The 26533-nt window shown below is 54.0% G+C and overlaps 11 protein-coding genes across 11 annotated transcripts; 8 read left to right on the forward strand and 3 right to left on the reverse strand.

Moving 5' to 3' along the window:
- Positions 1 to 1446: 1446 nt before the first annotated feature.
- Positions 1447 to 2330, reverse strand: M409DRAFT_60321 (uncharacterized protein; the record flags this gene model as incomplete). Its single annotated transcript, XM_033814436.1, has 2 exons — positions 1447 to 1928; positions 2042 to 2330. 2 exons carry the CDS (start codon positions 2328 to 2330, stop codon positions 1447 to 1449), a joined length of 771 nt encoding a protein of 256 aa, XP_033660958.1.
- A 1245-nt stretch (positions 2331 to 3575) lies between these two features.
- M409DRAFT_29516 (uncharacterized protein) lies at positions 3576 to 4031 on the forward strand (the record flags this gene model as incomplete). The annotated part of the gene is made up of 1 exon (XM_033809507.1): positions 3576 to 4031. The coding sequence occupies one exon, from the start codon at positions 3576 to 3578 to the stop codon at positions 4029 to 4031; it is 456 nt and encodes a 151-aa protein (XP_033660959.1).
- Positions 4032 to 5184: 1153 nt separating this feature from the next.
- Positions 5185 to 5727, forward strand: M409DRAFT_60322 (uncharacterized protein; the record flags this gene model as incomplete). Its single annotated transcript, XM_033814437.1, has 1 exon — positions 5185 to 5727. One exon carries the CDS (start codon positions 5185 to 5187, stop codon positions 5725 to 5727), a length of 543 nt encoding a protein of 180 aa, XP_033660960.1.
- Positions 5728 to 5967: 240 nt separating this feature from the next.
- Positions 5968 to 8337, forward strand: M409DRAFT_29517 (uncharacterized protein; the record flags this gene model as incomplete). The annotated part of the gene is made up of 1 exon (XM_033809508.1): positions 5968 to 8337. One exon carries the CDS (start codon positions 5968 to 5970, stop codon positions 8335 to 8337), a length of 2370 nt encoding a protein of 789 aa, XP_033660961.1.
- An 866-nt stretch (positions 8338 to 9203) lies between these two features.
- M409DRAFT_60324 (uncharacterized protein) lies at positions 9204 to 9829 on the forward strand (the record flags this gene model as incomplete). Its single annotated transcript, XM_033814438.1, has 3 exons — positions 9204 to 9216; positions 9399 to 9483; positions 9583 to 9829. 3 exons carry the CDS (start codon positions 9204 to 9206, stop codon positions 9827 to 9829), a joined length of 345 nt encoding a protein of 114 aa, XP_033660962.1.
- An 851-nt stretch (positions 9830 to 10680) lies between these two features.
- M409DRAFT_29518 (uncharacterized protein) lies at positions 10681 to 11310 on the forward strand (the record flags this gene model as incomplete). Its single annotated transcript, XM_033809509.1, has 1 exon — positions 10681 to 11310. One exon carries the CDS (start codon positions 10681 to 10683, stop codon positions 11308 to 11310), a length of 630 nt encoding a protein of 209 aa, XP_033660963.1.
- Positions 11311 to 17896: 6586 nt separating this feature from the next.
- Positions 17897 to 18238, reverse strand: M409DRAFT_60326 (uncharacterized protein; the record flags this gene model as incomplete). Its single annotated transcript, XM_033814439.1, has 1 exon — positions 17897 to 18238. The coding sequence occupies one exon, from the start codon at positions 18236 to 18238 to the stop codon at positions 17897 to 17899; it is 342 nt and encodes a 113-aa protein (XP_033660964.1).
- A 928-nt stretch (positions 18239 to 19166) lies between these two features.
- M409DRAFT_29519 (uncharacterized protein) lies at positions 19167 to 19648 on the forward strand (the record flags this gene model as incomplete). The annotated part of the gene is made up of 2 exons (XM_033809510.1): positions 19167 to 19546; positions 19603 to 19648. The coding sequence occupies 2 exons, from the start codon at positions 19167 to 19169 to the stop codon at positions 19646 to 19648; spliced, it is 426 nt and encodes a 141-aa protein (XP_033660965.1).
- Positions 19649 to 20476: 828 nt separating this feature from the next.
- On the forward strand, positions 20477 to 22468 carry M409DRAFT_60328 (uncharacterized protein; the record flags this gene model as incomplete). Its single annotated transcript, XM_033814440.1, has 5 exons — positions 20477 to 20716; positions 20787 to 21090; positions 21136 to 21296; positions 21491 to 21868; positions 22130 to 22468. 5 exons carry the CDS (start codon positions 20477 to 20479, stop codon positions 22466 to 22468), a joined length of 1422 nt encoding a protein of 473 aa, XP_033660966.1.
- Positions 22469 to 23047: 579 nt separating this feature from the next.
- M409DRAFT_29520 (uncharacterized protein) lies at positions 23048 to 24867 on the reverse strand (the record flags this gene model as incomplete). Its single annotated transcript, XM_033809511.1, has 2 exons — positions 23048 to 24227; positions 24284 to 24867. The coding sequence occupies 2 exons, from the start codon at positions 24865 to 24867 to the stop codon at positions 23048 to 23050; spliced, it is 1764 nt and encodes a 587-aa protein (XP_033660967.1).
- A 221-nt stretch (positions 24868 to 25088) lies between these two features.
- Positions 25089 to 25940, forward strand: M409DRAFT_29521 (uncharacterized protein; the record flags this gene model as incomplete). Its single annotated transcript, XM_033809512.1, has 1 exon — positions 25089 to 25940. One exon carries the CDS (start codon positions 25089 to 25091, stop codon positions 25938 to 25940), a length of 852 nt encoding a protein of 283 aa, XP_033660968.1.
- Between the last annotated feature and the right edge of the window lie 593 nt (positions 25941 to 26533).

A 26533-nucleotide genomic window follows, 5' to 3' on the forward strand; every position in this document is an offset into this window, starting at 1 on the left:
CTTTTAATAAGGGAGGATAACGAGAGCGTTCGACGAGAGAGCTGGGTGACGAGAGAGTTGGGCCGCGGGTGAGTTTGGCACGGGGAGATCCTAACATGGGGAGAGTTTGGGGTAGGAGTTTGGGGTGGGAGCGGGTTTGGTGTGGAGGTTTGGGGGTTGGGGTGGGCTTTGGCGAAAGCGAGACTGTAGTTTGAGAGAGGGTGCGGCAAAGAAGTTGGGTAGATGAGTGGTCTGGGTGTGGGGGTGAATTGGGGTGGCAGTTGGTCTGAGGTAGCAGTTGGGTGTATATGGGCATGGATATGGGCTTTGTCGGGGTGTATTAGCGATGATGAGCAATGCAGGGGAGGAGTGCCTGACCGCAGTACAGCAGGCTTGCATGTATCGGCCGGCTTGCATGCCTACCTCGCTGGCCGCTTGGTCTGCCACCCCATTCCACCCACTTCCCCCTCGCCTCGAATGATCCGCCTGAGCTACTGTGTTCGTACCTTTCGAGGTGTACCTCGTTATTTGGAACCCTTCCTGCAATACCACATGGAATCCAAGTGCCGAACCACACCAACTTCTGTGCCCTGGCCTTCGTCCTCGGATGACATTGCAATCACAGGATATCCGCGTATGCCTGCGAATGTCCCTCTTGGTATTCCAGCAGGATACCAATTTGGAAGTCGTGAGAAGATTGATTGGCCCGAGAGAATCAAAGCCTCACTGTACGCCAACACATGCCGTTTCCTCGTAGCCTAGGATGGAGAAGACTTTGTATTCGTTCCCTGTAATATCGAGATCTGCTTCAGTAGAAGATTCGAATGAGTGATTGACGGCACGACTCAGCACACCGTTCATCAATGTCTCCCCCGGCTTTGGCCGAAGGTTCGCCATAGAACGTCCACTGCGAGCCTGCCATGAAAAGATGCGTCCTTGATGGTGCCTGACATACCTACCGAGTACCTCGCCTACCACGCTTTCTCATTGCCTCTTTAAGCACCTCCACCTGCCTTGCCTGCGTCGCGGATTCGGCTCTCGCCGTGAGCGTGTGTTGGAGCAGCGATGGAAGCTGGAGACCGACGATAACCCACATCTCCACGTCCTGGAGCATGAGTAACTGGAGAGTTGAGGATGAAGCTGAAAGCGCATCATGCACCTGACACGAAAAGACGTTGGTGAGGAGGGAGAATGCGTCAGCCTGCTAGATGAAAGGGGTTTATTGGAATGGAACGGGGGTTGCAGATGGATGTGCTCGAGCGAGTCGTCTGTCGTGAGTCGGAGATTTGCATTGTCGGCCGACTGGATCTTGTCGAGGTAGGTGGCATATATATGTGAGCATGAGGGACGTGAGAGCGGACGGTAGTGGCAGTGGTGAGAGAAGGGAGGTTGCGCGGAAAGCGGACCGAGTTCCGCGGATGACATCATCCTCACCAGCTGGGGAAGTTTTTGTCCCCAGCGCCAAGATCACCACCTCACCGCCCCCGCAAAATCGGCTCCCCTCCTCACCACCGGCCCATCCGCAACACCTCCCGACTTCCTCCCTCTGCATCCACCACGACGAGCCATCACCACATGCCAGCATCCGCAAACCTCACGCCTGCGCACCTGTTCCTGCCTCCCTGCTGCCAGCACCTGAACCTCCCCTCCTCTCGCCGGCGCAGACGACACGCCATCCACCGCCGAACGTACACGGCGCCGAGTAAGCAGCAGCAGGAGTACTGGAGGGGTGAGAGGTGGATGCGCGACGGATGCGTCCCATGGCGGCTGGCTCGTCCATGATGGGAGATGCTGTCTTGTGGTAGAAGGACGCAATGCGCCGTGTGCGCGGTGGACAAGGCAATGATGAGGTATGAGACTGGCAAGAGATGGACAGGAGGTAGGGAAAGCAGATGCATCTGCAGTCGGACACGGGGAGAACATGCCGCGCACGGCCATCCAGTATAGGACTGTGCGGCGTTTGAGTAGAGGATCGGGAATGAAAGGACACGGCCACTCTCTGCCCGTCCGAGTCTTCCGCACCCCATCTTCACAGCAGATCGTCCGAAACGGCACTGCGCACTCTTCGGCAAGCTCTGACACGCAGATCTGGTCTCCTGCCAACATATATGTGGTCCAACCTGATTCTCGAACTCAGAAGGAAGCCGTCGCAGCAACTCATCCGTGACCGTGCTGATCGCGACCTTTTGAATGCTCGGTAATGGCTGCGGAATCAGTCCTGCGATACACTGCATCTTCTCCGGCGCCGTCCTTGGGAGGCTCAGTTGTCGTGGCGACAGCATCAGCAAGTCGCTCAACGGCTTCATCCTGTCACTCCCGTTCTCGCACTTCAGTCTCTCACACGATAGCATATTGAATGCGGATGGCAACAACAACGCCCTACTTCAAACATACCTACTGGAGGTCGGTATGTAGCCGTCCCACTCGCATCGTGGTCATTTGACACTTTCCCGTGAGGAGAGTCCTCAGATAAGGTAGGGCGGAGGAGAGCGAAATTCTCCCGACGCAACCCAGCTCGCTGAAAGACAGTTCTGTCAGCAGGGGCACCAGAATCGATGTAATCAGCGGCAAGATATCAATGGGGAAAGGGTGCCACCCAGTCAAAAAGCTCTTCCGCGAAAGCAGCAAGCATACCGGCAACCAAAACTCCAGCGTCTTCGCTTTCTCATCATCCAGTGCATCGACACCGGCCAATTCATTCCTGAACCAAGACCAGTACAATCGCCATCAGCATACCGCACGATCATACAGCACCAGCATGTCCAAGACGGGTTCTCTGGCCATCCAAGCAAGGCATTGCCTCATCACCTCAAACGAACGACAGCCTCATATCAGACAACAAGGACCCAGAGATTGTTCCACCACGCAGACAGGCGTAGCCAATTGCGCCATTCTTATCACCGCGAGAGCTTGCCAAGTATCGATTCCAGAACGAGTGCCGAATCTCGAAGGCCAAAGCAGCTGGACTTCACGAATCTCTTCGTCGTCGCCAAACACGATCAAGAATTGCTTCTTCTACATCTGCGACGCAGTTCTCGACGGCGAATGCCCCATACCAGCGTTCAACCAAACGGCATTACTTCGCGCGGGAATGCTTTCGACAGACGCATAATGTCCCCGTGGCATTGCTTTGCGGCGCATTTCAGCATGGCTGTTGCGTCGGTACGCTCTTGCCCGCCGATGTCAACACTTCCACGATAACGTACAGCACTCCACAGACCATCATCAGCTCCATCGTGTCGAGACCTACTCCAATCCCACCCTCTTTCTGCGACTCAGATCCGGAATATCACCCTCAACATCTGGCAGCCGACATTTCACACCCAGGATTGATGTGCCGTCGATCGAGAACTGGATCCTACAGCTCTGCCGTGTACAATCTGAGGAATCGTTTCAAGCGGCTTCTGTGAGTAGGCTCTTGCTCATGATCCAAAGTGATCCTGGAGAATGACTGGTCTTTACCCGGACCATGGCTGCAGCACCTGTTCAAGATAGCAGCTTGCCCAAGAGTACTGGACTGATGCAATGAGCCCCTGACGACGAGAACTCCAACATGTCGTTCGTGTGATTGCTGGCCACGAATGCACAACACTATTATGGCAAGGAGAAAGGGCGTTGCGCCTTCGATCATTGGTGTCAGAGTGGTGACCACCGGCGAAGCCAGCACCAGCAGCCTGTCCTGTCATGGCGAGAGCCGAACAGCCACAGCATCAGCATCCAGATCCTTCGCCATCTATATGGAACAGAACCAGCAGCTTCCTCCCCAGGCAACGATCAGAGCAACATTCAGGTTGGCCGATAGCAAGAATCGTTGTCATGAGATCAACTGCTTCAGCAATGCCCGCCTTGATGCAGCAAACACAAGACGGTCCACTCAACACGGCGAGACACTGCATCGCCGATGCTCCTGGATCGTCTTCAATCTTCTTTGGCAGGCATCATCCGAACGACATCCTTCAATGAACTCACCGACCGAGAAAGCTACGCCATGGTTACATGGCCAAAGCCTGCTGGTGTACGAAGTCTTCAAGCTATTGGCCTTCGCCGATTGATATCGAAACAGCGACTTCATTGCAACGTCGAGGCAGCATGGAGAATCAGTTGATTTGGAGTTCTCATTGTCTCTGTCTCGCCGTCCTTCCAGTACCGGCTGCGTTGTCTCGATACCCTTGCGCCTGCAGCATTCATCTTAATCAGACGCCGTCCAGCATACTGATCTCCAGCGCCCACCCTCGTTCGTTAACGATGGTGGTGCATGCCGACTTGCTGGCTGTTCCTCAGCGTCTTGAAGGTGTTGTGGTATCCATGGACATGGTCAAGCAGCACTCCCAGCTATGAGAGTTCTACTGCGCCGGCCCACCAACATCGTCTTGTCGTATAAGTTCACACTACCCGGACGTGGATTCAGAATCGACCTCGATATCCTCGAAAGCCAAGCCATGACCTTCAAGGAGACTTCAATCGACCTCGGAAAGGACCATGGGGAAGTCTAGGCTGAGCCTCGTTCATGAGGAGGAACATTTCGACCAAGCAGCACAGCAAACTGAAGTTTCGATACTTGCAGAAGATCCTTTGGAAGAGAATGTATCAGAGTGGGACGAACTCCCGCGGCATTCCTGGAAGCTGCTGCTATTCACGTCCGGTGCTTCAGCCAGCCTGTTGGCATTCCTGTCCAAGTTGTCGACGTCAACAAACCCAAGCAGTGTCAGGAATATGAGCTGCGTGGATGTCTGATCAGAGCAATGCATTAGTCTTTCTCTTGTGCGGCATCCTAGGCATTGCGAACATGACGGGTTGAAGGACTTCAGATCAGCTCCTCGCTGTGTTGTGCTCTCAATATTATCGTTGCCAGGGCTGGAAACTCTTCGTCGACATCTTGAACGTCTTGAGGCTCACTGGGTTGTGATATTGCTTGGGTCTTCTGTTCCTTCGGAGCTGCATCAGTGATCCTGGAAAATTGTTGCTGAACCTTGGCAACGTCTGTTTGGCACTTCTTCTCGGATCTCTCGATTCTTTCAGGCAAATGCAGCGGATTGCAGCTGGTCCAGTGGCCTGTGGAGAATTCTTCTGTAGACTTTCGATCTGTTGGATTTCTTTGTCTGGCGAACAGGGGCTGAAAGGCTCTTTGCTGCAAGGGGGAGGGAGAAGGACGAAGTTGAAGTTGGAGCGGGCATAAGGATAACATGGCATATCACCAGATCAGATATGCTTGCCCTGAATGTCACATCCCTGAGTTGCGACGATCTCGCCAATGTGAATGCAAGTTTCGTCGTGCACCTGGCTCCCGCTCGTCGCCTCGAAGATTCACAACGTGCCATTTTCGAATGGCTTCTCTCACATTGTGATGACAGGCAGGCTTTTTCGCACCTTCTCGCAGGTTGCGAAGTGAAAAGAAGGGACGGCTGCATGGTGGGAAGTGATGCTTTGTATCAACATATCAGCACAACCACGTTCGACAAGACCTGTCATGGCGTTGTTCTCGGTCAAAGAGTCGTCGCACGATGTCGTCTTGATCGTGGCCTCACTCAGAAGTCTGATTTATCTCATCATCGTCCACGGGCACGACCAGCATGCTCGTTTCGCGATGAGTTTCTTCGAAGCGCTTGTCCTTTCATCTTGACAATCAGCATCAACCTTCAAGCGCTTGCTGCGCATCACCAAGCAGGGTTCATTGTTGCCGCAAGACAGGACGATGCCTGGCAAGGACGGGCGTTTCCCATTGGTGGAGGCAGCACGGCCGTCGCGTGACGCGCGAGCATTCCCAACATCCGCCAGCCGCTGTCAACAAATCCCCCACCTTCAGACACCCCACCTCTTCACTTCACCACATATATCACCCACGCCCCGAGTGCGCATCGAGCATCATCGCAACCCTCTTCCCTCTGCTCTACACCTGCGATCCCGACGACACGTCGTCCACCGCCGCCGCCGCCTCGATCCGGTTCCTGCGCTCGTCATCAATCCACTGTCAAAGATCAGACGACCACCATGAGCGACAACGCACCGCTGCAACCACGCATTGCCGCCTTCGAACGCACGCTCGCCGCGACCGACCGTCAAGCTCAACTGAATGAGTTCTGCACCCTCGCACGTCTTGTCCTCGACAACCGCACTCCGCAACAGCCCATCCCTGCCGCCCTCGCCGATGCCTTCACTCCCCAAGCCCTCAAGCTCTTGGATCGCTCTGTGCTGGACCTCGTCAAGTCAGACCGCAACAAGCACGCTGGGTTCCGCGCTCTGGCCAAAGTCTCTCCCACGGACCGACATCCTGCCGCTGTAGAACCACATGTCATTATCGCCCTCCTCGGACTCCCCATTCCCTCACGCCGCTTCGTACAGGTCTTCCAGCCGCTGTGCCGCCGATTCGGACTCGACCAGGTCTTTTCTGCTCTGCTCCAGGCCCGGGCTACCGACAAGAGGGCCTCAGCAGGATGGGAGTATCGGCATGTTATAGACGCAGAATCCGCCTTGAGGCAGAATGACGAGGTGAATGAGGAAGAGGTCTGGGCCAACGCAGAGGATGGGACAAGGAGTGTTGAGTCAGAATCTGTGGCTGCACCAGAACAAGGACGACGGGACCGAGTCACCCCCTCCCGCCCTGTGCACGATGACTCCTTAATGGATCCTTTGGAGGGTCTGGTGCCCAATGTCCAGGATCGGCGCGAAGATGGTCATGACGTTGAGCACGAGGCTCAGACGCCACTGGTCATCGAGCATGACCGCACGGAAGACAACGAGGATTGGACTGGATCCGTACAGCACGGCAGTGATGATGACACCGCTTTCCTGCACAACGATGAGCCCATGCCAGCCGCCTCTCCCGCACGTTGCTACACCCATCACACCGACAGCATCGATTCGAATATCGACTCTGACAGCCGTGCCGTAACCACAGAGAATGCAGTCGATACTCCCCAGACCCCGCTCTCCTCCAAATCTCCAGCTACTCAGTCCACGATGCTTACACGAAGGAGACCAGGCTCCATCCACGAAGACCCCAAAGTAGCCAACACACCCCGGAAACGACGAATGCTACGCCCTGCCTCGTCCACCATCACCACGCACCCAATGAGCTCAGAGATGGAGCAAATCCAGCCTGTACAGCCCGCTCCAAATGTCAGCGCTACCTCCAGACCCCGGAAGACTTCAGGCACTGCTGGCAGTCGAGATCTGATGGGTACAACATCCACAATCATGATCGACCTCCCATCATCATCCAACAAGCCCACTATCCAGCTCAAAGCCACATCCGCCGCCAACATCACCGCCGCCAACACCACCGCCACATCCACCAGAACTCCCACGACGTCCGACCGCCCTGAGACAAGTCTCGCCTACGCCATACACTCCTGCTCCGATGGGCAGTGGATGTCCTCGACCGCCATTTTCGACATCCTCGATGCCTTCAACCCCGATCCAGACAGGATCGTCATCGTAGAGTCTGGATTCCTCGATGTGGACCGCCCTGCCGTTGCAACCCAGATCTCCCGAGTTCGGCAGTTCACATCGACCCATACCATCCTCATTGTGCCACTGTATGTTCCGCACAATCACTGGAGCGTGGCCATCTTCCTGTTCGACGTCCACACTGTTGTTCTGTACGATCCATTGCGCAAGGATCGGGTCTGTCAGAAAGCAAGACAGGTTGTAGAGCACTTTGTCGACAGTGACTTCATCAAATTTCGGACGGACGATGGGATCCAATGGGAGATCGAAGACAACCAGGCCGGCCTTCGACAAACCAACACACTGGACTGCGGCGTCTACACCATCATTGTGGCCTTGGCTACCGCTGCTGATCGAGATCTGCCGCGAGAAGTATGTCCTGCGCTCTGGAGACGAGCGTTTCGTGAGTGCCTGAGGGCGTTGGGCAGGTATGTGCCCAGTGAGGACAGCAGGACATGGGAGGGATGCTGGAAAGAAGTTGTGAGCTCGGTGCCTGCTTTCCAGCCGCGGACCATCACCTCGCTGGAAGAGCTCATTGACTTCACCAAGAATGCCATTGATGAGGAACGAATATCACTGGCACAACAGATTGAACATGCCAAAACTCTGGTACAGGAATGCTTGCTGATACTTGAGCTCGCCGAAGCCCCCATCGCCCACCAGGAGCCTATGTTGGAAGGTCTTCGACGATTGGTTCGTCGAGAGCGAAAGGTCTTCGATCGATATGGACAAGAAGAGCCGCCGAGCCGTCAGCCACCCGAGATGCTCCAGCTTGAGAGGTTTCCAACGCTGCGAGCGATGAAGGCCGCGAGGATGCTGATGGAGGGTGGGAAGGAGTTCTTTGCACAAGCCGCTGAGATGACGAGGGAGAAGATGGAGAAGCTGGCAAAAGATCGAGACGACATGCGTTGAAGATGTGGGCCTGTAGTGTCTGTATCTTGCTGAAAATGAAGATCTTGATGGTGTCCTCGAACAATCCATTCTTCGGATTCGTTCCACAACTCTGGCCGTTCTGTCTACGAATTCCCCTTCATCCATCAGGATTCATTGTGAGGTGCGGCTTGCACAAAGACCACTGGTGGGCCGTGAGAAGAGACTGCAACTGGACTCAATGGATGTCTCATGACGGACAAGAAGACGCAGGCGTACGATTCTGAAGTCCAAGACTATGCTCCGTCATTCGCATCAGACGCACGATCGTCCTTCTCTTTTTGACTTGGAGATCCTGCACCGAGCCTGATCAAACATTGTTCTGCATTCCAACGAAGTAGCTGGTCTTGCCCAGATATTACGCCATCTTGGATCCTGCAGAGTCGAGGCTGATCTTCGCCCAGTGTGCCAGCCAGGTCACTCGGTGTCGTTGACTGCAATGTGCTTGAACAGAGATTCCTCGCCCAGATTGAACAAGACGGAGTGTGATTCGTCCAGGATGCTGAAAACACCTAAACCGTCATGAAGAGCTCTCTGTCAATGAAGCAGACTTGTGGAGAACAAGTCAATCAAGTCGTTCAGAAGGTGCTTGCTGCGTTGGCCATGCCAGAGCAGCTCCCTGGAGATTGCTCAACCTTTTGGTATCGTTGGGATGTCGAGAGTGCACTCGCTCGGGCGACCGTTTCTTCTGCAGCAGACAGCTCAACCTGCTGGGCGTCTCATCACCCTCGTTCACTCCCTCAACAATGTCCTTCGCAACTCTGCTCAGATCACAACAGTTTCAACCTTCAACCGACTTTTAAAAACTTCCAACATATAACTTCGTTGCTCCACCTTTCTACCCCAACATGTACGCATCTGGTATGCATCTGGCACCGTCCGCCTGAGCATACTGAGCGACGAGAGGGACCCTGAGATCAAGACATTCAGCATCGCAGCGTATCGGTCCAGGAGCGTGGGCAGGCGAGCCTCCAAAACATGAGCGGCCTCATACTTGAAGTCCTGGCTGAACCTTAACACCGAAGACTGCATTCCGTACACAGCCCGTATCAACCCGTCAGCAGGAAAGCCATTCCTCCGCCATTCCAAGCCCACGCATAGTCGTCTGAAACATCTCTCGGAAAGGATGTGAGTGACCAGGTGGGTCGAAGAGCGGCATTTATCACGCCAACGAGGAGGTTCTGCTCGGCCTGCGAAAGCTGCTCAGCGAAACCGACGGAGACGCAGGTATACAACCTCTACCCATGCGAATACCAGCTATGGGGATAGTGGAAGACCGACATTCATCTCGCAAACGAAGAGTCTCTTGCTCGGCTTCAACTGCTGCTCGACAAAGTCAGCGAAGACGGCCCCATGCGACCTCATGAAGAGCAAGAAGAACGGCGGCTCTTCCATCCCAACGCATATCCGTCCGGAGCCCTCGTCTGCCCAAGGTTCCCAGCAACGACAACGAGGCTTGAAGCTCGAAATTTGACGATGCAATCAAGGAGATGGTACTCGGCATTAAAAGGCTGCTCGATAGAGTCAGGGAGGACGGCGGCGTAAAATCTCTTCGAGAAGGAGACTTGTGGGTGTATCCGTACAAAGGCGTCGTCCGTACAAAAGCGTCGTCTGTGCGAGGGTTCTCAGCGACGACGAAGAGACTTGGAGATCGATGATCACCATCAAGGAGATTCCACTCAAAATCTGGATAGCTCTCCACAAACCCATCGAAGGCAGGGGCATATGACTTCTTCGAGGGTGACAGAGTCGCCTCCCTCCCCAATCTATTACCCATACGGAGCTGTTTGATCAAGCGTCTCCTGCGAAGACGAAATGGTTGGTAGATCAACCAGCACCGTCACCATCGAGGAGGTTATACTCGGCATCTAAATGCAGCTCGACAAAGTTAACGAAGAAAGCAACATACAAACTTCTCAAGGACGAGGACTTGCGCTCGCACCCGAGCGTCTTTCCATACCGAACCGTCTGCTCAAGCATTCTCAGCGACGCCACCGAGGTCTGTCGATCAACCGTCACCATCAAGGAGATCCTGCTCGGCATTAAATACAGCTCGACAGAACTGTCTACTCAGGCACCTCCAGCGACGGCGAAAGTGCTTACAAATCCGCTATCCATACCAAGGAGATTCTACTGAGCATCTGAATGCTGTTTGGCAAGACTATCGAAGAGACTGGTATACAACCTCTTGGAGAGGAACAAGAGTAGCTCTTCCAGCCGAATGTCTACCCATGCGAACTGTCTGCTCCAGCATTCTCAGCGATGATAAAAGATCAACCATCACAACCCAGGAGATCGAAATCGTAATTTATAACCGCCGAGGATATGCCAGCTCAAGCAGGGGCATACAGCCTCTTCGACGAGACGGCATACCACTCCCGCTTGGACCAACCTTTCCTCTGGCTTCGTCACTCAAGAGACAGCCTCGCTTCAGAAGACTCCCACCTAACGTGTACCGCCTCGGCGCCGGCTGCTCCAGCGTCCTGGACGAAGGCGTTGGTCAAAGAGGTGCAATGGCAATTAAGAGCACCTTCAAATCCCTTGACCAAGTCAACTGGACTTGCCGGCTTGAACAAAAACAATACCAGCATCGTCAAAGCGGAGGCGGCTCTTTCGCTCGAGCGTCTACCCATACGGCGTCGCCTGTGCCAGCATCCTGCACGCCATTGTGGGTGGAAACCCAACAGATGTCACAAAGACGATCGGAAACTCCTCGACGAAGTCAATATGAACTCGCCAGCTCAAGCCAAAACCTATGACACTTCCACCTCAACATGTAGGGATTGGCATCATCTGCCCGAGCATCTGTATCAATATGCGTTGAAGCCTGTATTGACTGGCAAGGAAACACCCAGACTCCTCAACACAATCAAAATGGACTCGGCAACTTCTGGAAAACGTAGGACACTTCAACCCCAACGTACTTATCTGGCACCGTCAGCTTGCAAATTCTGAGCGATGATGTGGATTGAGAAGCCCAGAAAGGCTTCTGCCATGGAAGCAAGAGAAGAGGGCGTCTGATATGGCACGTGGGCTTCCACGTTTGAGAGTTTTCTTCCGCATTGCCGTGGAGCATCATCTCCATTGTACGTCGGACGACGGCAGTGCTCTCGTAGAAGTCAGTTGTGAGGTCGGCGGACTGATTGTGGGTAGAGTTCTCCTCGAAGATATTCGCCTCGGCATTCAACTACCCCTAGACGAAGTCGACATGCATCGAGGCCGCCGGCCTCGTCAATTTGCTCTTGCACCCGAACGTCTGCCCGTCCTTGAATGCCTACCAAGGCATTCTGAAGGAAGAGGAGGCTTGAATGTCTGCATTGGCATTCAATGAGAGCCAAATCCAAGTCCATACGATTCGCAACGACCTCAGCATGGATGCACCGCAATCCAACTTCTTCGAGAATAGCAGAATTGCTCTTCTGCTCGACCGTCTACCCATTTGGCACCATGCACTCGAGCATTTGGAACAAAGACATGAGTTTGAAGCCCTTGGCTTGCCTTCAAGGAGAACATTCAATATTACTGCCACACGACTGCTTCTCGACGAATTCGACATGGTCAGAGGCTGGAGACTTTGCAACGAGGATGCAAATGGACATTTAAATGTGCCTCTCTGACACTCTGTTCCTGCCTGAGGAACTTCGCAGAGCAATAGGATTGGGATGCTGCATTACTGCTGAGGAAGATTTGACACCAGACCAAATCGACCTCAACAAGGTCAACATGGCTTCGCCGGCGCAACCGTGAGCAGACACGAATAACCTCTCCAAGAAAAGCAGACTGCTCGCCCCATCTTCAGCTCAACCTCGAGCAGAGACATTCGACTTCCTCAAGAGGAGGCAACTGTCTACCTGAATGCCAGCTCAATCTTGAGCAGAGGCATACGAACTCTTCAAGAGGAGAGGACTCGCCGTCGAGCGCCATCTCAGCCTGGAGCAGAAGCATGCAACCTCTTCCCGGTAAGGAGACTGCGCATCGGAACGCCGTCTAAACCAGAGCCGAAGCATAAAATCTCCTCCACGGAATAAGACTGCCCATCGGAGGATCGGCTTTTCCTGGACTGCCTGCCGTGTAGTGAGCGAGGGAGATATCGAGGAAGCTCCACATGTTTCCAGGCGATACAACTTCGGTTCGAAGTCAACACGAACTTTCCAGCTGAAGACTGAGAAGAGGCAAACAACCTCTTCGAGAAAGACGAGAGCGGTTATGAGACGTTAGATAGCCTGGCGAAAAGCGCTGCCAGTCTGTGTTTTCTGATCCTGAATGGGAATGCAGACTGGCAATCATCATCGACGGGATTGCCCTTGGCATTCAAAACGCTCATCGACCAGTCCAGCATTGATTCGCCGGCAGATACGTCCTCCTCATGAGATACGAGAGCGGCTGTGAGAAGAAGGTCAGGCAGCTTGGAAGAAAGCAATCCCAGCCCGTTCGTTCTGGCTTTGAACGGGAATGCAGGCTGGCAATCACCGTCAATGTGATTCTCTTTGGCGTTCAAGTGCTTGTCGAAAAGCTGAGCTAAAATTCGTTAGCATACGCAACATGCACAGGGAGGACAAGGGCGGTTACGAGAACAAGGTCAAGCAGACAGTCCAAGTACCCATCCGGCGCCGCCTTCCTGGGCATTCAAAGCAACAGAACCCAGGTCGGTAATCTGCGAATACTTTTGGGAAGAATCAATTTAAGGCGCTGGGCGAAGCCGACGTGGACTTGCTACCCTGCGCAGCCTTGCCAAGAAAGATAGGAGCGGTTGCGAGAACAAGGTCGTACAGATTTTGCAAGTACCCATTCGGCGCTACTCAATTGATCATTCCTAATTCCAGCCAAAGCAAGGAACGAGAACTGCAACGAGTACCGAAAAGATTCCACTCGCCCTCCAACCCTTTGGTATGAAGTTCATGGGACATACGACCTCTCCAAGAAAGACAGGAACGGCCGCGGGAAGAGGAAGGAGAGTAGCAACAGAAAGAGAGACCGGCGATTTGTCGAAAGGAGATTCTGCCCAGCTTCCAACCACCATTGGAGGACATTCCCATCGCTCCTCCGGCTCAAGTAGAGACGTACGACCTCATTTAGAAGGACAAGAGCGGGTACGGCAAGAGACATAGACGGTTCGTTGCATGGAACGGCCACCTGACTACGAAGCCTCCCATAACGAGATCAACTCGGATTTGCCGTCTCGAGTAAGGGAGTGTGACGTATTCAAGAAGGACAAGAGCGGCTGAGGGAGGAAAGTCGAGGAATTCGTCGAAAAGAGCCTCCATTCATCTTCTGAATCAACCCAGACGAGGACAACTTAGATTCGCCGGCTTGGCAGCTAAAACAGAGGCGTACAACCTCCTTGGGAAAGACAGGAGCGGTTGCGAGAGGGAGGTTGCGCAGCCTGGGGAAAGGAAATCTCAATTATCTTCCAATCTAACGAGGTCAGCATGGGTTCGCTGGCTCAAACAAAAGCTCACAACTTCTTCAGAGAAGCCAAAACGGGCTACGAGAGGAAGGCCAAGAACCTCGTCAGAGGAGCTTCACGATCTGTGTCCCACGAGAACACCAGACAGACCTTTGAAGACGACAGGCCCTCTGGGTTGGACTGCTCGATCGAGCCTGGCCATCAGCTGCGGCAATATCACATGGATATCTGCGTCAATGCTCCGTACATTCCAGCACCACCCGGGAGAAAGACAAGAGCGGTTGCGAGAAGAAGGCTGGAGAGGCTGTTGAGTCCAAATGTATCATCTCCTGGACGAACTCGACAATCTGGGAGAAAGTTCTCGCAATGCGAGCGCTGAATGGAGGCAGCCATAGGCGGCGGAGTCCAGCTCGACGTTCGAGAAGAACTGCGATACTTGGGGAAACGAGGCTTGGCGGAGTGTGAGGCACAATAGGTACTCAGGATTGAGCGAGGTCGCAAGGTCGATGAATTTCAAAAGCGGGTTCTGCAGCATCGTGTGGATATGAACTTCCTCGGAATGCAGATGACATCTCAGCGGCGAGAGACATGAGGCTGTGTTCTGAGGAAAAGCATATGTACCGCTGTTGACCCAGACACCAAACGATATGTTCATGAACATATCAAACCTTGATGCAGAAAAGCTCAGCTTGTGTCCAAAGCCTCATGACGACGCTCAGGATGTTCCAGCCCAACCATCGAGCGACCGTCAGTGCTCATGGCTTGGGACCATTGTGCCTCAGCTCACCCCGTCAGGGTCGTGGGCGACAGAACTCGTATCGCGCCCTGAGTGTCAGACATTCATGTCTTTTCCATCGCAGTACACCCCAGCAGCAATGCCCCTGGCCAGTCGAACGGGGAAGAGGGTCTCGAAAGCTTCTCGAATGTTCGCTCGATGTTATCGAGCTGCGAAAAAACATGTCGACGCTGTAATATAACCAGATCCTCGTTCATTCGAGCTATGCTGATGTTCGCCAGAAGACAAGTACTCGGCGTACGAGATCGATACTTCCGAAAGTCTCTCTCGAATTTCCAAGGGACTACATTTCAGAGGCTTGTCCGAGTCGCTTGCTGGCAATGCGGCAAGCTTCCTCTTCCAGCCGGTTTGCTTTGCTCGTGAAGCCTCCGTCCGTATACGCTGGAGGAGGCAGTCGACTTGTCCTCTTTGATGCTTAGCTTCATTGCTGGCTGAAAATGTCGGCGTGGTGAGCGCCGCCTCCTGACTCTTCTTCTCGTTCTGGAGTTTCGTTTCTGCGTTGCTTTTTGCGGCAAGAATGCATACCTCGCAAGATGGGGAACGAACGACGGCATTAGTCTCCCTCGCAGCATCACACTTGCCTCACCGGCTTGTCGATGTTGGTGACATGAAGGTATGTGGCCTCGGTGTATTTCGTTTTGCATCCTCAAACTTTCCAGGCTGATGCTACCTCAGTTCTCGCTCGAGATTTCCCAAGCCAACACTCCACGGACAGGACTCTCCCTTGCAAGAGTTTAGTCGCTCGCTCGTCGTTGCTGGTTCAAGCCGTATCCCCATCGCAAAAGGCTTGTATTTTCATGTAGGCGTGTAGGATAGCACGCCGAATGCTTCTGATCGTATCATCAGGGGCTGGCTCGAGTCTCGGCGACTCGATATCTGACGGCTTCTTCGTTGAGGGATCCGTTCTTTTGGCATACTTTGAAGTTTGGGCATGCAAGATGGTCCAGAGAGCATTCTTCTTTGCGAAGAAAGAGTCGCAAATAGGAGTCTGAGCAGCTTCGCAGAGGCAGGAATTCATCTCGGTTCGTTGAGAAAAGCTATGGCGCTGGATCAGTGCTGAAGCAAGGGACGAGTTGCTTGACATCAAGGCGGCTTCCGGTTGCTGATATCATTTCACCCCCATGGGTGCGAAAACGATCACGACCCCTGAAGCCTAGGAGAAGTTGAGGATGACCAATGCCTGCGTTCAGAAAGCCATGTCTTCCAAAGAGAAGCCTTGGCTGAGCTTGCCGACGCTGTCTTCGATGCGATTCTGCGCCTCGTGAAAATACAGATGAATAGCCGAAAAACGAGGAAGTATCTCGTCTGTCGAGTGATACTGAAGAGGGAGGGCACGGTTGCTGGGTGATACAGCACCATGCCCATACTCCAGGGAATCGAGAGCCAAGGAAACAGCAGTCTTTCGGTTGGTGACTTCTGGAGCAACGCAAGACTCAACATCCAGCGCTGGTCGTTCGTTGAGGAAGATGCTCAAGACGAAACCACCCTTGTCCAGTGAGTCCTTCTATGGAGCATTGTGATCTCCACACCCGCCGACGACCTCATGAAGAGAGTTCGTGCATTTGACATCTCGACAGAAATCGAATGAAACACAAACGAGCCCGTGCTCGCGAGACTTACCATTTGTCTGGGAATGATGCTGCAGCTTCCACCAGGCGGCTGAGCTTTCCAGAGTCTCTTCGCACGGGTGCCGTAGATCAATCAGGTCATGGATCGGGCTGGAACAACTTCGACGTCCATTCGACATCCATGCAGCGTGAGGAGCTCGTTCTTGGAGCTCGAAGATTCGTTCGCCGTGAAGCCGAGAGTGTTGTGAGGTCAGTCGGAGCGGCGTCGACCACTTTGAAGCTTTCGGCAGGAGATACTGGACCTACGGGAACGCACATCTGACAGGCAGGCGGCTCGAGCAACTTTTGATGCCACACGTGCGTATCTCATGGACGGGCTCGGCGTCCATGTCGTCGGACGGAGATTGAGAAGCGAACTGGATCAGAATGACAAGGGCGTGCCTCTTTCTTTCGATGCTTTCTGGTAACGGCAAGAGCACAGCGGCCAGCGCTTCGATATCCACCGTGAATGCCAGAATGGAAGACTAAAGATGGATTTGAGGTCGAATCCGCCGTTTTGTTCTGAGCCGCGGATGCGTTGAAGTTGGTCCCCCTTTCCTCATGGCCTGGGCTCAACCTCGGGGAGTCGTTCGACGGTTGGGAGGTGTTCAGACAAGTCCCTACGTTGTTGAAGGTCACACCTGATCTTCCAGGGGTGGGCTTGGCCTGAGAGCGTTCGACAGCAGTGTCTCTGAGCGGAGTGTCAAGGGCGGGCTCTCGATCTGCGCTCCTCACCCAAGCGTTTGGGATACTGTGAACGCCTGCTCCAGCTGAAACAGGTTTTGACACCTTCAATTAGGACATTCGACCGGCATCTCGAGATCTCTGCCATGGCTATTCGCATTAGGCTGTCCTTGGAGGTTGGCATGAGTCTCTACTCCCGCCTGCCGGTCATCTTGGAAATACAGTACTCGTGTGATACTCTTGGCCATTGAGATTCGAGGAAAGCAGTGGACTGCTATCAGCCGATGTCCGGGGATCATCGAAGGAGAACTGGTACCCATACCCATCATGACAGCTAGATGGTCTGCCGATTCTGAGGTCCTCATGCTGTAGTAGCATCAAGGGCTACATGAAACCTGTTAGATGAAGTATCAGGAGGCTTGAGGCGCTTTCGACGAATGTCGATGACCGTGACGGACGAAGTTCTGTTCAAACGTTGCGAAGTTTTCCATCAGGTCCGAATGCGATTCGAAGACGGATGTCCAGGATCCCAGAACCTCCAGTACCACAGCGCTCTGTTCCTGGATGTTCATTTACTTCGAACACGAAGCGACATTCGCCTGTGCAGGACGTTAGGCTTGCACCTGTTTTCAGCCTTCGCCTGCTGCACTGAGCTTCGAACCTAAAACAATCCTCCCTCTCGGCTTGTATATAGGAAGACGAAACTATACTAACATCTAGCCTCTGTCTATTATATCTTGGATAAGATAGAAAGTTCTATAGAGATAAATCCGGCTGGAGAGATATCCATGTCTGCACCAAGGTATTGGAATAGGTGGAGAGCTCGAAAGGGTTGGAAAGATATTCACGAGTGTCCATGAATACATGTAGACACCACCATGAACAGAACCCATACACCTACCCAAAGCCCCTTCTCCCTCACATGGAACCTTCCTCGTAAGGGCGTTCATCGTCAAATACCCGATCCACATACTCCCATCCTCCATCCTCCCCATTACCATCCACAGCACCTCACACATCTCCCTCGCAAAACCATCTCTCCCTCCCTCATTGCCCACAACCTCCAGCACATCCGCCCGCATCAATCGTACTTGCAAAGCCCAACAAGATCCTCTCCATTGTACACAATCGCGCCATCAATAGAAGATGTCGAGCTGCCGGCCGGTCTCTGCGACTTGAGAGTCCGCGTGTGTGGACCGGCTTTGGTATGCGGTGGTATGGTGCACCGCCGTGCTGGCGTCCGCCTCTGCTGCGGCTGCGATTCTCATTCGCGCCGAATTGGTTGGGTTGCTGAGCACGTGGTGGTGGCTGCTGAGTAGGGAAACGAGGGGCGAAGGCGGTGTTACGGTAAGCGGTAAGTGTCGGCGGCGCCACGGAAGGTGTAGCCATTGTTGTCGTTGTTGCTGCCACTGCCGTGGTCGCGTGGGTGCTGTGGGCGGTACGAGTCGCCCATAGCAAAGCGGTGTTTTCCGGTCGAAGTGTTTCTCTGGGAGAGACGGAGGTTCAGGTCGAGGTCTGGGATTGAATGCTCAGCTTGACCATGCCAGGTACGAGTATCATGATGTATTCGGCGCTTCATGACACCTTTGCCGGAGCCTCCACGAAAACTTCGCTCTGTCGTGAGTTCTTTGCAGGAGTCGATTGGGCCCCTTTACGACAAGTCGGTCTTGGAGTTGAATGGTGTTGGTACGAGGCAGTTACCAATGCGTGACGTGTGCGGGCATGGGTATCATGATTGACTCTGGGCTCCATGAGGCTTTCGCTGTCGCTGGCGGGTTCATTCTTCATGTTGCTGGGTTCGAGATTGAAAAGTCTGGCCTGTGCAGGTTGGTGGCAGTCGAGATGCATGACACACGATAGAGAGCATCGGCGTACGGGGAGGAGCGAAGAGCGGCGGGAGTGGTGAAGGAAGAGGTGAAGTGGGGAGTGTGAGGAAGTGGAGCAGGGGTCCTCTCGAAATAGATTCCCACGTGGAGATCCTTGCGGGCCGCCAGACCCTGCTCCGAATCGGGTCCGAAAGCACATCTTTCACCTTCCTCACCCACCTTCAACCTTCACACATACACAACCGCATCGCCGCCATCAATTCCGACCTGCTCCATCCCCTGCGATGGCAGCCTGCGTCAGGAGATGTTCCGCACGGATCGAGCCGCGATGAGCCGATGGAGACGGGCGCCTCCCTCAGACATGCAAACGCCGTCTTCATTCGGCCCGCACACGGGCCCGCCGCACCTCCACCTCCATCCACCCACCGACCTGACTTCCCTTCGCCCACACCACCCGCCAATCCCTCGAGATCTCCATAACAGCCTCCGCCATGGTCGTCACCCGCAGTGGCCGTCACATCGACTCTACCAAGCCACCGCCAGCACCAACCGAGCGAGACGCATCCCCCGACACCATCGACGCTGAGGTTGTGTTGTCTTCCTTCGTCAAACACCACCGCCGCCCCGCTCCGCCTCCCTCGAGTAAGAGTCAGCCGCAGCAAGCACAACGAACGCATACCGATCTCTCGAAGCCATCGGGGAGGCGTCGTGAGGAGCTCAAGGAATGCACAGTGTGTTTCGAGATGCTGGGAACTACAACCGCACGGGAACTGGTATGCATGGAATGCGGGTTCGTCGTGCACCAAGTGTGTCAAGATCGATGGATTGCGAGGAGGATCGCAGACAACAACAAGCCGACCTGCATCAATTGGTATGTGCGTGTCATGCAGGTGGAGATGCATACGGCTGCTGACAGTGCATGTGCAGCAATCAAGAGTGGAAGGGCGGGAAGGAGGTCATTGTGTTGGATTGAGCATGGCGTGGGTGGTGGATTGTGCCGAGAGATCATGGGATTTGGCTTCCTTCAGACACAAGATGGGCTTCGTGGCTGGAGATGGTGGGAGGAGAGTGGGAAATGATGATACAATCACACGATGAGAGGTCAGGATCAAGTGGCGGCATCAAGAAGAACTGAAGGTGTTCGAGATGGAGCCAAAGAGACATACCCCGAAACACCAGACTGCCGTCGACCTCGAGGGCTTGGAGTTCGACAGTGCAAGCCTCACATTCAGACAATCAGCACTCCACTCCATATCGATCTCCTCCAAACATTCACACTCGATTCGAACCGCGCTATGTCGAGTTCGAAGACTCAACCCGCGCAAGACCATCGACCTCCCCGTGTTCACAGAGCAGACCCCATCCTACATCCCTCGAGGTCCACCCTGGAGTTCGCATCATGGAAAGACATCACTGCCTCCTTTTCAAGCTGGCTGGTATTGAACGTCCCTTCATACCGTCGAGTCTTCACAATCCAACATCCCTCCTCGACTTCGTTGCCCTCGAGTCTATCCATTGCGTTCATCTCCTGGTCGTTCTGCATTGAGGTGATGAAAAGCATCCAAGCTTGTTGGGATATCGGCCTTCCAACTGCAAGAAAGCTCTTCGGCCTGGCCGGCTGCTATACAAAAGGGATGGTCAACGGCACCGAATCGTTGGTCTTTGGGAGTGGATCGCGGTGCTGGCTTTCATCGGGCACGAGGTGATCGGATGTGCATTCTCAATCTTCACGATGAACCAACGGCGGCGAGCCGAATCGAAGACATGATCACGAATGAGAAGTGGATCGCATCTCGTCAGCATGGCTGTTCTTCGTCTCATGGGTTTCGTCGTGTATCCTCAAAGAGATCGTATCACATCTCATCTCATCGACATCTCCCTCGAACCTCGAGTACCCACTGGACATGGATGGACAGTATGTACAGACCTCAATGCACGATGCTCCCCAAGTGCGAATTTGATTCCTTTCCTCAAACATCCGATGCCAACGCCCGTCACAACAGACTTCTTGTCCTTCCAAGCCACGAAGATGACAACATTGGTAGGCCTGCATGTTGGTGCTTGATCTCCACAGATGACGACTCGAGCATGTGTATGAGACAATGCCGTAGACTTCTCCCGTCAGCGATCCTCGAAGTCTTTCAACGGAATCGCAGCCCATACGAATGCAGGCACCCAATGGACCTTCGCAAGGTAGTACGCAACATAATCCTTTCAACCCTTCGCATCCTGTCCAGCGCCACCCAGCTCCTGAACTTATCCCCACCTCTCGCAACCCCTCTCCCTCCATAGACACAACAATGTCTCCCCTTCAGAAGTTTCGATTTCCGATCGTGCACACACACACTCCCTCCACTGATGAAGAAAGGCACCCACAACCTCGAAACAGACACTCGATCTGGCCAATGATCTTGCGTACGCATTGAAGACTTGGGTCCTGGATCTGGACTCGCCATGCAGTCGGCGGTAGGGATGCCGCACGGTGGAGGTTGGGTGGTTGGGAGGTTGCGTGGGTGTTCTTCTCTTCAAAGTCCAGAGTCCAGGATGTTGATGTTGATGTTCACGTTGAGGAGGTTTGGGCTGAAGGTCGACCACACGGTGGAGGTTGGGTGGGAAGTTGGGTAGGTGGTCTGCTCTTCTGGAGTTTGCGATGTTGATGACGATGGCGTAGCCGAGGGTTGGAGTCAGACGGCGGAGGTTGCGTGGGGGTTCTGCTCCTGAGAGTATGGGATGTTGATGTCAATGGTGGTGAGGTGATCTGGCGAGGAAGTTAGACAGCGGAGGGTGCGTGGGGTTTCTGCTCTCAAGAGTATAGGATGGTGATGATGATGGGATGGCCTGTGGTGAAAGTCACACGGCGGAGGTTGGGCGGGTGTTCTGCTCTCGAGAGTATAGGATGTTGATGTTGTTGATAGTGAGGTGGTGTGGAAGTCACACGACGGAGGTTGGGAGTTCTGAGGATGATCATGATGACAAGGAGGCCTGGGGTGGGAGTCACGCGGCGAAGGTTGCGTGGACGTTCTGCTCTCCAGAGGGCAGGATGTTGACGAGGATGCTGATGCTGATGCTAATGAGATTGAGTAGGAGGAGGAGGAGGCCTGGTGTGGCAGTCACACGGCGGATCTTAGCGATTCTGGAGTGCGGTGGAGTGGTAAAGGAGGCTTCGACGTTACGAGAGAGATTATGGATTTGGGTACGCCTTGTGGGGAGATCTTGTGGGCGACAGCTTGGAATCGAAAGGCGGAAGAGGGTGGGAATGCAGGTTTTGGGAGAGATCTGCTTGGATGGAGGCTGTGGGCGTCTGCGAGGGCCGGCATCTTGGGGGATCTTGGGATTTCTTGAGGATGTTGTGTAGCCAGTGTGTATCTGATGGTTGGCGGGTATGGGAACGATATATCTGCATTGCGATTGTCCTCCAACGCTCTAAACAGGAGTTGATACGATGATGCTTCAGCCCCGATCAATTGTGGGAGAGGTTTTCGTCGAACGCCCTACTCCAGCCCCTGCCATTACCGAACGGCTGGCCTTGGAGGACGTCTTCTTGAAAATCGACGAGCATCTCGGCCACTATCTTGCCGTACGAGGTATCATCAATCCTGACAGAGAGCAGAACGATCCCACGCCAAATGCTACCCATCGACGGGCTTGGGGAGATCATCAGAAGGGAAGCACAGCTCCAGCTTATCGTTGTCGAGCAAAAGGCAGACCAATCCGAAGGCTTAATCGTGCTCTCTCTCTTCGCACGCATGGCAGATCTACAGAATCCCAAGAATGGAATGCAACCCCAGCATGATTGAATAGCTGATCTGAAAACGCTTCCTCTCTTCCTACTTGAACATCGAGTGCTGGACGATCTCGATTAAGACTGGAACGAGTACGTGCTTATCGAGGAGAAGATGAGATTGCTTTGCCGTGAATGGGATAACATCACGGAATCTTGTGGGCATGGCAGAGCGTGAAATATCATGCCTCTTTCCCTTCTCCCTCGTTTCTCAGTTCCTCCATGCACAGAATTCGAAGGCGAAGGTCGGCTTCTCGCAGCGCCTTTCACTGTGAGCTTCGTCGAGGGGTTTGTACGTACGTCCACGATATCCTGCCTGAGAACTGCATGGTTGAGACTGGAAGAAGCAGTGAGCAACGATGGAGGGAGTTCAGCGAGCATGCGTTATTGAGATTATCTGGTCTGCACGTCGTTCCATCATTTCATCGTTTCATCATTCCGTCGTTCCAACGTCACATCATTAGGGTTCTAACCCTATTCATAGTCCATCGTTTCAGCATTCATCCACACCATCGTTCCATCAGTGGTTCGTCCTGTTCCCTACCATTGCCCATCCGCCAAGAATCCCTAGCATCACGGCACTAGATGCCGTCAAGGGTCCTTCTCCTCTCGAGCTCGCTTGTCACCTGGCTGGGCTTTCGCACGAGTCTCTTCCTCCTGCGTAGCCAACACGCCTGCGGCGACGAGAGGATGCTTCAATGCGGCGTCAACGGTGACTCGATTGTTGGGATCGACGGCAAGCATCTGTCCAATGAGGTTCTCGATGGTGCCAGGAGATGAGCTCAGTCCTGAAACGAAGGCCTCCTGTCTGGTTCGCTCTGTCTGCAACTGCCCAGAGGTAGGGCGATGATGCTTGAATGTTGCCAGATCCCGGTAAGGGTTGATGTTGAAGCGTTTCAAATCCTGCAGAGGCTTGCGCAGGAAGATTTCCATGGCGACACAGCCGGCGCTCCAGACATCGACGCCCGTGCCGAACAACTCGTCCTGTGGCCCTTCTCTCTCGGGAGCCAAGTATCCAATCGTGCCGCCGTTGCCGTGCGTGGTGAGTAGGCAAGCACTAGGAAGAGCACCGATCCATGAGAAGTCCTTCGCATTGTCGAGGTCGAGGATCACAACATGTGGAGGCAACACCCGCAGAATACCGATGTTGCTTGGCTTGATATCATCGTGGATGAAGCCGGCAGTGTGGAGGTCCTTAATGCCAAGGAGGATCTGTGCCAGAACTTGGTGCAGTATGGGCTCGGCGGGTTTGTTGGAAGGCTCATTATCCCATGTTTTGAACAGCTTGTCCAGATCATACAGGACCAACGGTTGAAGACAGACATAGACATGCTGAGGTGGGTGGAAGGCCGACCGAATCTTTTCCTCGTCGAGAACATCCACCAGGCTTTGCACATACGAAGACTTCACCCTGGCCTGGAGGCTGCGGTAGTTGTCGATTTTGGAAAGGGCATTCCAAGCGTCTTTTTGCTCTTTGCACCAGTAATCTTTGATGGCCACGATGTCACCCTTAGATCGCATTGCTGCCACGACTTCTCCATCGGTGCCCATGCCCGCAGGTTGCACCAGTCGCCAGTCTCCAATATAGCGGTCGTTGGGTGATGGGGTCTGGGCTATCAGGTCGTTCACAGAATCGGCCGCGCCCAAGGCATCGCAGATGTATGCTTTCACAGCGGCCGAGTGGAGTGAGAGGTCGGCTGGCACATACTCGAAACGATAGTCGAGCTCGCCGAACGATATGATCTCTTGCGGTCTGTCCAGAAAGCCTGTGCTATCGTCGTATGAGTAATGTTGCAGGTGCGTATGAAAGGATGACTGCCTGCTTACCCAAATGGCACCTTCATACCGCCGCGCCTCAGTGTCCCATCATTGTGGCCAGGGGTGATGGTGCAGACGGCGCTCTTCTTGTCAATGTTGAGCCTGGCTGTAGTGTTGTGCAGCCGAAGCTCCTGGAAATGGGGGCCGACCGTCAGCGGTACGTCAGGTTTCGGTTTGCCTTCGTACTGAGGGAACTTGGGTCCGTAGCCGATGATCCAGCCCAGTTGGGGATGCACCGGCGGGTCTTGATAAGAGAAAACGAAGGCGCCTTGCCAGGCGAGCTGAGTGGGCTCCGGAGTGTTAGGAACTGTGGCATCCGAGGAAGCTGATTCTTCGGCGCCGGCAAAGGAAGAGGTGTCGGCGATGGGGAGAAGATGGTGGGCGTCGAGGCGAATGCGCTGCCGGACCGCTGCGTACTTGGCGGGCTGGGCGACAATGGCATCGACGACGCTGCTGAAATTGGCGATGGCGAGTGGACTGTATGGGCGGAGTGTTGCGAAGATGCCGTGGGTGGAGAATGATTCGGCGAGATTGTTAGGGATCAGGTCCGGGAGAGAAGGCGCCGGGGGAGGTGGGGAAGCCGGCGCCGCCATGGTGTGCAGTCTCGCCCATCCGCGAGCATGGGAGAGGTCGGGTGGTGGAGGATGCGCGGAGCGGAGCGGGTGGTGGGAGCGGAGGATGTGATGGTGAAGTTGGAGAAGCCGCGGAATCTTTGCCGCTCCCCGCACCCAGCACCTCCGTCTCTCACATTCGCGCTCTCCCATACCACACCACACCACCATCGCATCGAACATTGCCAGCGCCAACCCACCCCATGGACGACACCGCTCTCCACCCGCGAAAGCGCCGCCGCTCGCTCTCCCCGCCACCGCCGCCCAGCGAGTTGCGCGACGCCAAACGGCCGCGCATCGCTCCCCATCGCCGCGCTGCCTCTGTCGAGCATCTCCATCTCCATCGCCGGTCGCATGCCTCTGCCGCCCATCGCAACGACTCCAGCGTACGACCTGCGTCCGAACCGCCATCCTCCGTGCAATACCCGCCGCCGCACCGCCAGTCACCCTCTCCAGCCACCTCCCGCCGCGCTCTCCACCCCACGCTCGAGCATGCTCCTCATACCCTTCACAACCACCCGCGAGGAAGACGGCGCAGTCGCCATGACCTTCAGGCACATCATACGTCTGAATCAGATGCTGGACACTCTTCCGACCGATGGCGCACTCCCTCCTCGTCCTCCCCACCACCTGCGACACCAAACCTCGAAACCCAGCGACCGCCTGATCCAACACCCTGCTCGCCGCAGCACAATTCAAAAGAGGCAGACCGTGATACATCAAGCCCTGCGTTGCACGACACAGGCTCTGGTGATTCCACCACCATCTCAGCGCCACGAACTCCGCCCACTCCCAGTGCTATCCTTCAGCTGGGAGAGTTTGTGGATTCAGACTTCGGCGACAAGGTGACCCAACGCCTTCAGATCAAGGAATGTCTCGTCAGGTTCAGGCAAACCCGGCGAGTGCACAAGTATGGTCGCGAGGTTGCAGAGGCGTATCCCCGCGGTCGCACGCCTTCACCTGAGCGAGAGAGGTACCGCAAGGCACAGGAGGATGCTATGGCGGCGTATTGGGAGGATTTGAGGACAGGCAGTCCGGATTTTGCTTCGCCATAATGCTCCTCGCCGATGCACTGGATTAAGAGCTGGCCTGGTATAACGGATGATGTCCGAGGGCGAAGCTTGGAGGAGAGACGGTCAGTCGCGGTCTGGACGCTTGGAGGAGAGAGAGACGGTCGGTCGCAGTCTTCAAGGCTTAGAAGAGAGAAACGGTCGGGTGACGGTCTATACCTCGTACGAATCTCTATAGTCTCGTGTAGCTAAATAAATTGTGTACTTTCCCCTCTGTCTCTTAGTATATTCTCTAATAGCACGTGTACCGCCGCTTCTCTATATTCGACGTTTGTATATATAGCGATATATACGAATCTCGTCGTATATTCCTAACCTAGAGGTAGTCCTATTTTCGCCGAAAGTAACTTCCTATTTAGATAAAACGTTTTCTAAAAAAGTAACTTTTTCTCTAAGAATATACTTTAAAAATAGAGTAAAGCTAGACTATATAATATATATCTTTTTATATTATAGTAAAATTAGTATATATCTACTTTTTTCTTTATAGCCTATTAATAATATAATAAAATAATAATATTTCTATTATTATTTTTATATAAAGTTTAATATAAAATTTAGTACTAAAGTATTATAGT

The sequence above is a fragment of the Zasmidium cellare genome (assembly GCF_010093935.1).
Source record: "Zasmidium cellare ATCC 36951 unplaced genomic scaffold M409scaffold_52, whole genome shotgun sequence".
Taxonomy (NCBI): Eukaryota; Fungi; Ascomycota; class Dothideomycetes; order Mycosphaerellales; family Mycosphaerellaceae; genus Zasmidium; species Zasmidium cellare.